The sequence below is a fragment of the Pristiophorus japonicus genome, chromosome 15, assembly GCF_044704955.1.
Source record: "Pristiophorus japonicus isolate sPriJap1 chromosome 15, sPriJap1.hap1, whole genome shotgun sequence".
Taxonomy (NCBI): Eukaryota; Metazoa; Chordata; class Chondrichthyes; family Pristiophoridae; genus Pristiophorus; species Pristiophorus japonicus.
The window spans coordinates 152,651,361-152,666,362 of NC_091991.1; the positions used below are offsets into that span (position 1 = coordinate 152,651,361).

Genomic DNA, 15,002 nt, shown 5'->3' on the forward strand with positions numbered 1-15,002 from the left:
TTCTGCCACTTGTATTATGGAGCCTAGTTTCCTTATCCTCAGCCTCTGGTACATTGCTGTGTGCTAACAGTTTAATCCAGTGTTTAATAACATCTGCAGGGACAGTGCCACCACCAATTTGTGTATAGAGATTACCGTACACATAAAATCACGTAGCACAGAAGGAGGCCATTCAGCCTATTTTGCCTGTGCCGGCTCTTTGAAAGAGCTAGCCAATTAGTCCCACTCCCCTGCTCTTTCCCTATAACGTGTGACATGCTATTTTGCACTGTCGGAGGTGCCATCTTTCAGATGAGACATTAAACCAAGGCCCTCTCAGGTGAACATAAAAGATTCCATGCCACTATTTTGAAGAAGAGCAAATTAATTCTCCCCGATGTCCTGGTCAATACTTATCTCTCACTCAACATCACTAAAACAGATTATCTGGTCATTATCACATCGCTGTTTGTGGGACCTTGCTGTGCGCAAACTGGCTGCCGCGTTTCCTACATTACAACTGTACTACACTTCCAAAGTATTTTATTGGCTGCAAAGCACTTTGAGATGTCCTGAGCTTGTTAAAGGCGCTATATAAATGCAAGTCTTTTTTTACTGCATGCCCTGTGACAATGCTCATTGTGAGTTAGAGGATGTGCTGCTGTCTACAGATGGAGGTGTTTTATCCTGTATGCTGACTGTATTATTAATTGATATGATGGTGTTGCAGATGGAGGGAAAGTGGATGTGGTTGCTTACTGAAATCTAGTACAGGGTAATATAATTTTATGTGTTTCTCTGCAGTCTCTCGTTCCTCTTTCTCTGTAACAAGGCTGCAACCAACAGACTGAGACAGTTGCAGGCTGTCACGTTCATGCTGCTCCAGGTGACAGACTCTTGTATCATTGTTAAACAATGCCAGGATTTAATATGCATTAGCAACTTTTTTTCCCCCAAACATATCAGAGATGTTTCAATCGGTCTGATATCTATTTGATGCAGTTAGTCAATTACAGTCCACACCCACAGTGAAGAGGGGCGTCACCAAGATCCAGGTCGGTGATTGGAGCGTGGGCAGATACAGCAGAAGCGGCGAGGTCGGGGCGAAGGAGCGGTGAGAGATTGTAGAGGGACGTGATCGGGGCCCAGGAAAGGCGCAAATTCGTGGCCCAGAAGAGGCGAGGGCCCAGGGACAGCACGGGCCAGCCCACACTATGAAATGTGTGCGCACTAGGTCCGTGCAGCAGAGCTGGTCTCCAGTCGTCTTGGTTAATCCTCGCCACTGGACCAAGGCCTAGCTCTGTCAAGCCCGTGTGGTTGCTGGTGTGCAATGGCCACCACACGTTTAAAAAATCCCGCACAGGCATCTTCCACCCTTCAAGATTTAGTTCGGGATCTGGAATTTTAGGTCCTTCATACAAACACCTGTGACCTTTTCGACATGGAAGCAAGTCATCCTCGATTCGAGAGACTGCCAATGATGATGATGATGACACCTAAAGCAAATATCTGCAGGGTTAATGTCATCAAATGCAGGATGGGGCGTAACTCATTTTCAAAATAAAATTAAAATGATTCATCTTTTTTTTTTAAACTCGACTTTGTTCAACAAAATCAACATAAAATAATCTTTTACAATATTTTCCCCCAAAACGTTGTATTAATACCTTCCGCCTTTGTTGCGTGTGAACGTGTAGCAGTTGTACATCACAGGGCTGATGTATGTGTCACATGCAATTAAAAACCTCATTAGCATTCCTGGTTCATACTCAACACCTTATTAATTGACTGCCATTATGCATCTTCTTCTCATCCTGCCTCAGAAAGATTTAAGTATATTTTGTGTCATGTTTACATTATTATATAAAACAATTCAAATACAATTGATTTTTTTTTTTTGCCTTTCCATTGAATTCCCTTAGTGCTCATTGCTTTGTGGAAGACAATATGGGTTGGAGCCACAGAGACTGGAAGCACTTTGCCAGCACAGATGGGTAAAGGTTTAGCACCGAGTCCCCAAATACTCAAAGTAGTCAACAACAGCAGTGGCAGCTGCCTTGGAATTTACAGAGTTCGTAAACATGCCCTCATAAATTATAGTAACATTATTAAGTATGAAAGGCCAGGCTTTGTACTTAATACTGTAAAACGATGTAAGAAAGAAATCATACTTATATAGCATCTTTCACGATGTCCCAAAGTGCTTCACAGCCAATGAATTACTTTTGCAGTGTAGTCACTGTTGTAATGTCGGGAAAAGCAGCAGCCAATCTACAGATAGCAAGGCCCCACAAACAGCTGGTTGAGGGACAAATATTGGTCAGGATACCGGGGAGAACTCACCTGCTCTTCTTCGAAATAGTGCTGTGGGATCTTTTACGTCCACCTGAGAGAACAGATAGGGCCCCGGTCTAATGTCTCTTCTGAAAGACGGCACCTCGGATAACAAACACATGACCTTCTGACTTGGAGGCAAGAGTGCTACCATTAAGTCACGACTGACATATAGATAGGTGAATTAAAGCCCTACTTTCTCCAACCGGAGAGCATGTCATTTCCATGGATTTGAAGTACTTGGGGTAGAAATGAATGTGCGGTGCCAATGTTTCTCATGCGTAAAGCTGGCCGAACGCATGCCAATTTAGCAGTGGGATGGCCTGCACCCAACCTGCACAGGCTTTCGGCCACATCTAAATTAGTTGGTTCCGCTTTTTTGCATCCCAGCCAGCTGCCTAAAACAAGAGTTCGGCCCCTTGCAACAATAACAACTTGCATTTATATAACTTTAAAGTAGTAAAATGTCCCAAGGCGCTTCACAGAAGCATTATCAGACAAAATTTGACAACGAGCCACATAAAGAGATATTTGAACAGGTGGCAAAAAGCTGGGTCAAAGAGCTAGGTTTTAAAGAGCCTCTTAAAGGAGGAGAGCAAGGTTGAGAGGCAGGGAGGTTTAGGGAGGGAATTCCAGAGCTTAGGGCCTAGGCAGCTGAAGACATGGCCATCAATGGTGGAACAATGGAAATCAGGGTTGAGCAAGAGATCAGAATTGGAGGAGTGCAGGATCTCGGAGAGCTGTAGGGCTAGAGATGGTCAGAGAGAGATAGGGAGAGGTGAGGCCATGGAGGGACTTAAAAACGAGAATGAGGATTTTAAGTTTGAAGCATTGCCAGACCGATACTGGAGCAAAATTGGAGCTGAAGGAAAGAGACTCAATTCTCCTTGCTACAAAGTCACAGCAGGCCTTAGCACCTGATTTATACCACTGCTGCAAAACTAAAACTGCTTCACACCAATGTAAATGAGTAGTGCAACTTCAGAGTCAGGAATGCTCAAGTACTGTCTCTTGAGGGATTCATTAGATGATAGGGGCTACAAAAGCAAAAAAGTAGAGCTTGAGATAGTTCCTCAGGCTTAGACACGGCAGATAATGAAAAACTTGGTCAACAACAGAAGAAAACCTACAGATGTCTGACAAGCAGGAATCAAAGAGTGGGAGTAAATGGGTACTTTTCAGAATGGCAGGCAATGACTAGTGGGGTACCGCAAGGTTCTGTGCTGGGGCCCCAGCTGTTTACATTGTACATTAATGATTTAGATGAGGGGATTAAATGTAGTATCTCCAAATTTGCGGATGACACTAAGTTGGGTGGCAGTGTGAGCTGCGAGGAGGATGCTACGAGGCTGCAGAGTGACTTGGATGGGTTAGGTGAGTGGGCAAATGCATGGCAGATGAAGTATAATGTGGATAAATGTGAGATTATCCACTTTGGTGGTAAAAACAGAGAGACAGACTATTATCTGAATGGTGACAGATTAGGAAAAGGGGAGGTGCAGCGAGACCTGGGTGTCATGGTACATCAGTCATTGAAGGTTGGCATGCAGGTACAGCAGGCGGTTAAGAAAGCAAATGGCATGTTGGCCTTCATAGCGAGGGGATTTGAGTACAGGGGCAGGGAGGTGTTGCTACAGTTGTACAGGGCCTTGGTGAGGCCACACCTGGAGTATTGTGTACAGTTTTGGTCTCCTAACTTGAGGAAGGACATTCTTGCTATTGAGGGAGTGCAGCGAAGATTCACCAGACTGATTCCCAGGATGGTGGGACTGACATAACAAGAAAGACTGGATCAACTGGGCTTGTATTCACTGGAGTTCAGAAGAATGAGAGGGGATCTCATAGAAATGTTTAAAATTCTGACGGGTTTAGACAGGTTAGATGCAGGAAAAATGTTCCCAATGTTGGGGAAGTCCAGAACCAGGGATCACAGTCTAAGGATAAGGGGTAAGCCATTTAGGAGCGAGATGAGGAGAAACTTCTTCACCCAGAGAATGGTGAACCTGTGGAATTCTCTACCACAGAAAGTTGTTGAGGCCAATTCACTAAATATATTCAAAAAGGAGTTGGATGTAGTCCTTACTACTAGGGGGATCAAGGGGTATGGCAAGAAAGCAGGAATGGGGTACTGAAGTTGCGTGTTCAGCCATGAACTCATTGAATGGCGGGCTCGAAGGGCCGAATGGCCTACTCCTGCACCTATTTTCTATGTTTCTATGTTCTAAAGTGTGACTTCAAGTGTACAGACCAACATAAAAGTTAACACACGGGACCAAAATACGCACAAGTCTGAAGAAAATCTGGATTCAGCTGGAGCTGTTCATATCCTGGAAAACCTGCCTTGCCAGATTGTACTCTGAAGGCTTCACCACTGCACAATATGTGGGAGAGCAGCATTGTAATGCTATTGCAAGGTACACCTTAAAAAACAAGATCAGCTAGTTGTTTACTTGACATCATTGAACAATGGGATTTATGCACTGTGAATAATTGCTCTTAGTGACTTGAACCCAAGCCTCCAGAAGAGAAACTACCAGAAGACAGGTCAAATAATCAATAAGGCTTAAGGAATGGATTAAGCAACACCAAATTAGGAGGAACAGAACTGCATTTGTCACAAGCATACAAATGAAGGTAGCTGACAGACGAAAACTACCCCTCATTATAGAACTTTCTACCCTATAACTAATTTAACAGCAAACAGCCACACCTGCAAACAAGGCATCTCCAACTGATAGGCGGATGCGCGCCTTCCCGAACATTCCCTTCTGATGCAACTTCCTGGATTTTCCACACCTTTGAACACAAGAACATAAGAAATAGGAACAGGAATAGGCCATACGACCCCTCGAGCCTGCTCCGCCATTCAATAAGATCATGGCTGATCTGATCATGGACTCAGCTCCATTTCCCTGCCTGCTCCCTATAACCCCTTATCCCCTTATTGTTTAAGAAACTGTCTATTTCTGTCTTAAATTTATTCAATGTCCCAGCTTCCACAGCTCTCTGAGGCAGCGAATTCCACAGATTTACAACTCTCTGAAAGCAGAAATCTTTCCTCACCTCGGTTTTAAATGGGCGGCCCCTTATTCTAAGATCATGCCCACTAGTTCTAGTCTCCCCTATCAGTGGAAACATCCTCTCTGCATCCACCTTGTCAAGTCCCCTCATAATTTTCTATGTTTCAATAAGATCACCTCTCATTCTTCTGAATTCCAATGAGTAGAGGCCCAACCTACACAACCTTTCCTCATAAGTCAACTCCCTCATCCCCGGAATCAACCTTGTAAACCTTCTCTGAACTGCCTCCAAAGCAAGTATATCCTTTCGTAAATATGGAAACCAAAACTGCACGCAGTATTCCAGGTGTGGCCTCACCAATATCTTAAATAGCTGTGTCCAGACTTCCCTGCTTTTATACTCCATCGTCTTTGCAATAAAGGCCAAGATTCCATTGGCCAGCCTGACAACTTGCTGTACCTGAATACTATCCTTTTGTGTTCCATGCACAAGTACCCCCAGGTCCCGCTGTACTGCAGCACTTTGCAATCTTTCTTCATTTAAATAATAACTTGTTCTTAGATTTTTTTTCTGCCAAAGTGCATGACTTCACACTTTCCAACATTATAGTCCATCTGCCAAATTTTTGCCCACTCACTTAGCCTGTCTATGTCCTTTTGCAGATTTGTGTCATCCTCACACATTGTTTTTCCTACCATCTTTGTATCGTCAGCAAACTTGGCTACGTTACACTCAGTCCCTTCTGCCAAGTCGTTAATATAGATTGTAAATAGTTGGGGTCCCAGCACTGATCCCTGCGGCACCCCACTAGTTACTGGTTGCCAACCAGAGAATGAACCATGTATCCCGACTCTCTGTTCTCTGTTAGTTAGCCAATCCTCTATCCGTGCTAATATATTACCCCCAACCCCGTGAACTTTTATCTTGTGCAGTAACCTTTTATGTGGCACCTTGTCAAATGCCTTCTGGAAGTCCAAATAAATCACATCCACTGGTTCCCCTTTATCCACCCTGTTCGTTACATTCTCAAAGAATTCCAGCAAATTTGTCAAATATGACTTCCCCTTCATAAATCCATGCTAACTCTGCCTGACCAAATTTTGCTTTTCCAAATGTCCTGCTACTGCTTCTTTAATAATGGACTCCAACATTTTCCCAACCACAGATGTTAGGCTAACTGGTCTATAGTATCCTGCTTTTTGTCTGCCTCCTTTTTTAAATAAGGGAGTTACATTTACAATTTTCCAATCTGCTGGGACCTTCCCAGAATTGTGAATGGTTCTATCCCAATAAGGCACATAGAGATGTGATGATTCCTTAGGGGCAATTTTAACCTAACCTGCCTGTGGGAAACTGACGGAATTGGGTGCAATGCTGGTTTTACACCACGCCCGATTATACTCTCCATAACAGTCAACGGAGAGTAATATTGGGTGGGGTGTAGAATCAGTGTTCCACCCAATCCCGTGGGGTTCCTGCCTGGCAAGATAGGCTAAAATTGCCCCCCTTGTGTCCCGTTTGCAACCATTATTGCAAGGTCATGCTTTAATCTGTATAAAACATCCAGCTTTGCTGCAGAAAAGGTGGAAATTAATTCAACGAGCCCAAAATAATTGCAAAATTTGCAAATACCTTATTTATGATCCAATTTTGTGGGGGAAGTGTGCTATGCTAACTATGGGCCCAATTTTGGCCATGACTTGCATCAATTTTTTTGGAGTAAATTGGTTTTTCTGACGTAAGTTTAAAAACCCCATTTTCCCCATTAAACTTGCTCCAGAGTAACTTAGTTAGGTACGATTTTTTTTAGTTCCCTTTTTTTTTCAAAAGGGGGCATTCCTGGACACTTACGCCAGTTTTGGCCATTTATGCCACTTTGGCCAGCTAACACTTACACCAAATCGACTTAGGTCAGCGTATGTGGCCAGCTCTGAAAAACGTTGCGGGCAGTTAAGAAATCGGCGCAGGTAAGTAAGCACCAAGCAGCAAACATTCCAAATAAGAGTTAAAATAAATAAATAAAAATAAAGAACTCAGGTAAACAATTGATTAACAATTCAATATTTGAAATAAATCCTACCCTGGGCAGGGGAAAGCAGCGGGCCAGCCCGTACGTGAGGCCATTCGGCATGGGATAGGGGCAGCCAGCAAAGACCCATCGGGAGGGAGGGAGAGGAAAGGCTGGGCTCGGTGGCCTGTGCGGGAGGCCACTCGGCCTGGGCTAGGGGCGGCACGACAACGTACAACGGGAGGCCACTCGGCCTGGGCTTGGGGTGGGAGCGATCGGCATCGGGATTCAACCGGTTTTCTACGGGGAGAGAGAGAGGCTGGGCTACAAATGAATGGGGGGGGGGGGGGAGGAGGAGAACGAGTGAACGCGGCATCTGTGGGGAGAGAGAGGCTGGGCTACAAATGAACGGAGGAGGAGAGCGAGTCAACGTGGTATCTATGGGAAGAGAGAGGCTGGGCCGATTGCCAAATATCAGCACTACTGCGCATGCGTGGACATCGCGACCTGACTACAATGAGCATGTGCAGACGTCCCGGCACTGTTTTCAGTGCAGGACGCTGGCTCCACCCCCGACTCGACTGGGCACGCTGCGCGACGACTGGGGAGAGGCCGGACAGCGGCCAAAGTGGGGAGGAATTTTTTTCGGCGCACTTCTGAACGGAAAAAAGCGCCGCTTCTCCGGTAAGTGCGCCGAAAAAAGGGGTGGGACTAAATTGAGCCCTATGTTCCCAACTGCCTATGCGATATTTGCGGTGACACTACCATTTACCTCATTTAAGATAAAATATATTTTCTATTCTTTTGAATAATGTAAACACTTACTTTTTCATCTCCTTCGAACCATAAGATAAATAGCTCTTTATAATTTTATTGAGATATATTGGTAGTACATGTAAACATTGCATGAGGAGAAAATGCAAAAAATAGAGACAGAATGAGAATGCAAGAGAAAGAGATGTAAAGGGAGACAACCAGGGAGAAAGGAGAGAGAAACATATAGAAAGAGAGACAGACAGAGAGAAACAGATGGAAAGAGGGGGACAGACAGGGAGAGGGATACAAAAGTGAGGGAATGAGAGAGAAACAAATTTAAAGAGAGAGTGAAGAAAACAGAGTGCAAATGGGAGATGGACAGGAGAGAGAGAGAGAAGAAAGTGAGAATGAGAATGAGAGGCAAACAGAAAGAAAGCCAAGAAAGAAAATCAAAGAGGAAGGAATAACAATATTCTGGCAATAGATTCTGAAAAACATCTCTCAACATTAATGGTTCTGTGAGACAATATAGAGAACAATAAAACTATTATTTTCATTTATCCACTTTGAAGAGAAAACAAGTGAAAATATCTGTCGTCAATAAATATGAGACAGATAGCTTTGTGAAATAAATCTTTTTTGACATTTGACATGGAAGTGTAATGAATTTTATTGAGCTTTATTGATTTTGGTCACAATATTGTTTACTATCCTCCTACATAAAGTTTGTCAACTTGTGCTGAATTTACCAAGGAAATACTGCGAGGTAATCATTGTTCTTTGAGAGACTGTGCCAGTTGGAGCAGAAATATTGTCCATCAAATCACCGATGTTGTGCAAGTAACATTTTGGGTCCAGCTTAAAGCTTTCTTTGATTTTGATGGTACAGATTACCCTTCATGGTCATAGTTTCAGCCGTGGCTCAGTGGGTAGCACACCTGCCTTCGAGTCAGAAGGTCGTGGGTTTATAAGCCCCTGGAGTGGGACTGAGCACAGCACTGTCGGAAAAGCCATCTTTTCGGATGAGACACCTGCCCTCTCATGAGGACGTAAAAGATCCCATAGCGCTGTTCGAAGAAAAGCAGGGGAGTTCTCCCTAGTGTCCTGGCCAATATTTAGCCCTTAACCAACACCTAAAAACAGACTATCTGGTCATTAGCACATTGCTGTTTGCAAGTTGGCTGCCACGTTTCCTACATTACAACAGTGACTGAACTTCAAGAGTATTTAATTGGCTGTGAAATACTTTGGGACGTCCTGAGAATGAAGGAACAGTGATATATGTCCAGGTTGGGATGGTATGTGACTTGGAGGGGGCGACTATTCAGCACCATAAGGACATAATTGTGACAGCATCAGCTGTGACTCAGTGGGTAGCACACTCACCTCTGAGTCAGAAAGTTGTGGGTTCAAGTCCCACTCCAAGGACTTGAGCATATAAATCTAGGTTGACATCCCAGTGCTGAGGGAGTGCTGCAATGTCGGATGCGACGTTAAACCGAAGTCCCGTCTGCCCTCTCAGGTGGACATAAACATCCCATGGCGCTTTTTCGAAGAAGAGCAGGGGAGTTATCCCCAGTGTCCTGGCCAATATTTATCCCTCAATCAACATAACAAAAACAGATTATCTGGTCATTATCACATTGCTGTTATTGGGAGTTTGCTGTGCGCAAGTTGGCTGCCGCGTTTCCCACATTACAACATAGAAACATAGAAACATAGAAAATAGGTGCAGGAGTAGGCCATTCGGCCTTTCTAGCCTGCACTGCCATTCAATGAGTTCATGGCTGAACATGCAACTTCAGTAACCCATTCCTGCTTTCTCGCCATACCCCTTGATCCCCCTAGTAGTAAGGACTTCATCTAACTCCTTTTTGAATATATTTAGTGAATTGGCCTCAACAACTTTCTGTGGTAGAGAATTCCACAGGTTCACCACTCTCTGGGTGAAGAAGTTTCTCCTCATCTCGGTCCTAAATGGCTTACCCCTTATCCTTAGATTGTGTCCCCTGGTTCTGGACTTCCCCAACATTGGGAACATTCTTCCTGCATCTAACCTGTCTAACCCCGTCAGAACTTTAAACGTTTCTATGAGGTCCCCTCTCATTCTTCTGAACTCCAGTGAATACAAGCCCAGTTGATCCAGTCTTTCTTGATAGGTCAGTCCCGCCATCCCGGGAATCAGTCTGGTGAACCTTCGCTGCACTCCCTCAATAGCAAGAATGTCCTTCCTCAGGTTAGGAGACCAAAACTGTACACAATACTCCAGGTGTGACCTCACCAAGGCCCTGTACAACTGTAGTAACACCTCCCTGCCCCTGTACTCAAATCCCCTCGCTATGAAGGCCAACATGCCATTTGCTTTCTTAACCGCCTGCTGTACCTGCATGCCAACCTTCAATGACTGATGTACCATGACACCCAGGTCTCGTTGCACCTCCCCTTTTCCTAATCTGTCACCATTCATATAATAGTCTGTTTCTCTGTTTTTACCACTAAAGTGGATAACCTCACATTTATCCACATTATACTTCATCTGCCATGCATTTGCCCACTCACCTAACCTATCCAAGTCGCTCTGCAGCCTCATAGCATCCTCCTCGCAGCTCACACTGCCACCCAACTTAGTGTCATCCGCAAATTTGGAGATACTACATTTAATCCCCTTGTCTAAATCATTAATGTACAGTGTAAACAGCTGGGGCCCCAGCACAGTGACTACATTACAAAAGTACTTCATTGGCTGCAAAGCGCTATGAAATGTCCGGTGGTCGTGAAAGGTGCTATATAAATGCAAGTCAATAAATAAATAGTGGAGTGTGTTGGATGTTATATTGTGAGCTAAGGAGGAATGGGAATGCGTAGAGGAGCAATGATCAATAAAATAAGAGTAAGAGGAACAGGAAATAGTTGTGATGAAGAGGGAGACTGGAGCTAGGGGTGAGGCAGGAATTGTCCATCAGGTGACGATCTTTTCCTCACAACGACCCACATACCAGAAGGAAACCTTTTTAAAAAGATTTTTTGTTTAAAAAATTGGAAAGATACACATACTTAGAAAGTGATCTGATAGCCTGCGAACAGGCCCAGTAACTATTAGAATGGCTGAGACAGAAACAACAACAGGGTTATTTCGCCTCATCCTAACATTGATTCAGCATCTCCACATTTGCAAGTGAGATAATATGTGTTGCATACTTGATGAGCATGAGCAATGGTTGGAAACTGCATCAACAAACAGCTACGTGGCACGCTGCCTGGAATATTTTGTTTCTTTAGTGCTATTAGGCTGTCGAAATCAAAATGTTAGGCAGCCCAAAATGAGCGGAATGCCTGCCATATTGGACCCTTAGGCGCCCATTTTATGCCTGTAAGATGGGTGCAGTGCGATCCAATTTCTAGGCCATACTTTCTTCCCCACACCACCCCCATTTCATTTGTTTGCTTAAATCTCCTGGTGACTGGACCCATCAATAAATACAGACCGTGAAAGATTAGATTGTTGCATGACAGAAGAACATACTGGCACTTTGGGCCCAGAAGTGTATGCTACCAATTCAAGGTCTCCATGATTTAACGACCATTCATTAATACGGATGGAAAATCGTGTGTTGGGTTGGGGGTGTGGGGGTGGGGGGGGGGGGGGGGAGGGGTTGTGCCGAGCTCCACACCCAAACTCCCGACATGTGCTCCCATCAGGCAAACCTCTGTGTCAGGAGCACTGCATTATAACATTTACCTCGAAATGTTTTGCTGATGATGTGACAAATTTATTTTACTCTTGAGATTCAAGTTTAATAATTCGGTTGTGAGGAACTTTCAGAATAGAGCCAGCATCTCCTCCAGCCTGGATGTCTTTCAGTTGGTGGAGGCAAAAAGGTGTGTGGGATTGATGCTGAAAGAGGTCAACATTTAAAATGTTACTTGTCCTGTGAGACCACAAATGCCCATGGCATTCTTCTGTCTTGTCCGCACAGGAGTGGGCAAAAAAGATTTACAAGGATGATAACTGAACTGAGAGGTTATACTTATACAGGCTGGGGCTCTTTTCTCTAGACCTCGTGACCTAATAGAGGTCTACAAAATGATAATGGTTTTGATATGGGAAACGTAGAGAAGATGTTACCACTTGTGAGGGAGACCAAAACTAACGGCTGGATTTTTGGCTTTCTCTGTTTCGGGGTGAAAACGGAGGCGGGGCAGGAAAATTACCACCCAATTAGCATTACCAATTAATTGCCTAACTTTCAGCGTTTGGAGTCTGTGCCAGGAGCGCAAAGGGAGACATTGCACTATTTTCGCGGCACAAAACCGGGACCCTTGCCAACTTTAGTGCGGGGCTGGGAGCGCTGTGAGAGAGACCTTGGGAGAGGGGGGGGATAAAAAAAATCAAAAAAGTATTTAAAAAACATTGCCAACACCCTTACCTGACAAATCGATGCAAAAATATTAAAAAATAAAAACTTGAACTTACCTTTTTTTCAGTTGTTCCAACTCACCGCTGCCGGCAGGGCGGGACCGCCGTCTTTTCCCTGGCGGTCAGCGGGGCGCGGTGTACGGGCTGGGTGAGTCTCGAAACTCGGTCGTTGTTGCAATCCGAGTCGTTACACAGCTCTCGCCGGCGGTTCTAACCGCTGCCGCAAAAACGAGCCGGGGATTGCGCCCGGGCGAAAGACAGCTGGGCGCCCGATTTTTCGCCGCAGAGGGTCAAAACCCGGTCACAAACCACCCAAAAATCCAGCCCATAGAGCCATAAATATAAGATAGGCACGAATAAATCCAATAGGGAATTCAGGAGAAATTTCTGCACCCAGAGAGTGGTTAGAATATGGAACTCGCTACCAAAAGGAGTAGTTGAGGCGAATAGCAGAGATGCATTTAACAGGAAGCTGGATAAACACGAGGGAGAAAGGAATAAATGGATCTGTTGATAGGGTTAGATGAAGAGGGGTGGGAGGAGGCTGGTGTGGAGCATAAACGTCAGCATAGACCAAAAAAGTATTTAAAAAACATTGGCAACACCCTTACCTGACAAATCGATGCAAAAATATAAAAAAATAAAAACTTGAACTTACCTTTCTTTCAGTTGGTCCAACTCACCGCTGCCGGCAGGGCGGGACCGCCATTTTTTCCCTGGCGGTCAGCGGGGCACGGTGTACGGGCTGGGTGAGTCTCGAAACTCGGTCGAATGGCCTTTTCTGTGCTGTACATTCTATGTAATTCTATGTAATATTTGTGCCAAAACACACAATGAAATAAATATGCAGGAGGCGCAGTTATTCCTTACCATGGGCATCTCGGTAATAGGCATGCGTCACGCTACGAAACCTCTCCTGTCCTGCAGTATCCCAGATCTGAAATCAGAAGACAAATCCCACGAGTTATTCTTGTTAAGTTTCCTGTCGAAAGATCAGTGGTTTCATTGAGCCTTCCATCAGTTTGATATGAATTCAATTTCCTGCACATCACATTGTGTTATTTCTGATAAGAACACATATGAGTGTGCAGTCACATATAACATACACCAGTATAGCAATCACAGTCTAAGACTGATGAGAGATGATAAACCTCAGCCATGCTATTTGTGTAAGATACCGTTCGAACTTTTCTGTGGCATCATTTTTGTTATTCGGTCACAGAATGCGGAGGCCACAGGCTGCAGGTCCCTCTCTTGTGAAGTCGATAGATCAGGTCTTCTTTTAGAACTGCCGCAGTCCCCGTGATGATGGTGCCTACACAGGTTATTATCTCACTTGGTGGCAGATTTGCTACAGGGCTGTAGTGATACCCGCCCTCCTGTATGGTTCAGAGACAAGGACCAGGTACAGTAAACACCTCAAGTCGCTGGAGAAATACCAACAACGATGTCTCCGCAAGATCCTGCAAATCCCCTGGGAGGACATATGCACCAACTTTAGTGTCCTCGACCAGGCCAACATCCCCAGCATTGAAGCACTGACCACACTTGATCAGCTCCGCTGGGCAGGCCACACTGTTCGCATGCCAGACATGAGACTACCAAAGCAAGCGCTCTATTTGGAACTCCTTCACGACAAACAAGCCAAAGGTGGGCAGAGGAAACATTACAAAGGCATCCTCAAAGCCTCCCTGATAATGTGCAACATTCCCACTGACACCTGGGAGTCCCTGGCCAAAGACCGCCCTAAGTGGAGGAAGTGCATCCGGGAGGGCGCTGAACATCTCGAGTCTCATCGCCGAGAGCATGCAGAAACCAAGCGCAGGCAGCGAAAAGAGCGTGCGGCAAATCAGTTCCACCCACCTTTTCCCTCAAGAACTATCTGTCCCACCTGTGACAGGGTCTGTGGCTCTCATATTGGACTGTTCAGCCACCTAAGGACTCATTTTTAGTGGAAGCAAGTCTTCCTCGATTCCGAGGGACTGCCTATGATGATGATGATATCTCACTAAGCACGCAGGCAAATTAGGCACCAAATACGTAGATGGCAGCTAAACAACAGCACGCTGATGAGGTACAATAGAGAGAATAAAGCAACCCCACCCTCATGCCACCTCCTTAAAAAGCCAAGTCTTTGACCAAACTTTTGGTCACCCCTCCTACTATCACCTTCTTTGGCTCCGTGTCCATTTTGGCCAGATTATGCATCAGTGAGGACATCCTTGGATATTCCACGTTGTTAAAGACACTATACAAGTGCCTGTTGCTGTAGTAGCAGTAATATAATGGTTTGAAAATCATGCACAGCACACGCCCAACTCAGCCCCTCATCTTTTCTCCTCATGTGAGATGCATAAGGAGTTCATTCTGACCCTGTTTATTTTTTGCGAACATTGAAATGCTAGCATTGCCCTGACATTCGTGTCTGACCAATTATTGCTAAACCATTTGGTGATTTTTGTTTGTCACAATCTAGTACTGTCCAGG

General features: G+C 44.9%; 1 protein-coding gene across 1 annotated transcript in view; it reads right to left on the bottom strand.

Annotated features, from left to right (window-relative positions):
* The window catches only part of LOC139225914 (ras-related protein Rab-26-like), a 424,746-nt gene that overhangs the window by 184,295 nt on the left and 225,449 nt on the right, over positions 1-15,002 (bottom strand). Inside the window, exon 4 of the mRNA XM_070856775.1 lies at positions 13,386-13,452. Within this exon, the coding sequence (XP_070712876.1) occupies positions 13,386-13,452 (67 nt within the window). The remainder of the gene's footprint in view (positions 1-13,385; positions 13,453-15,002) is intronic.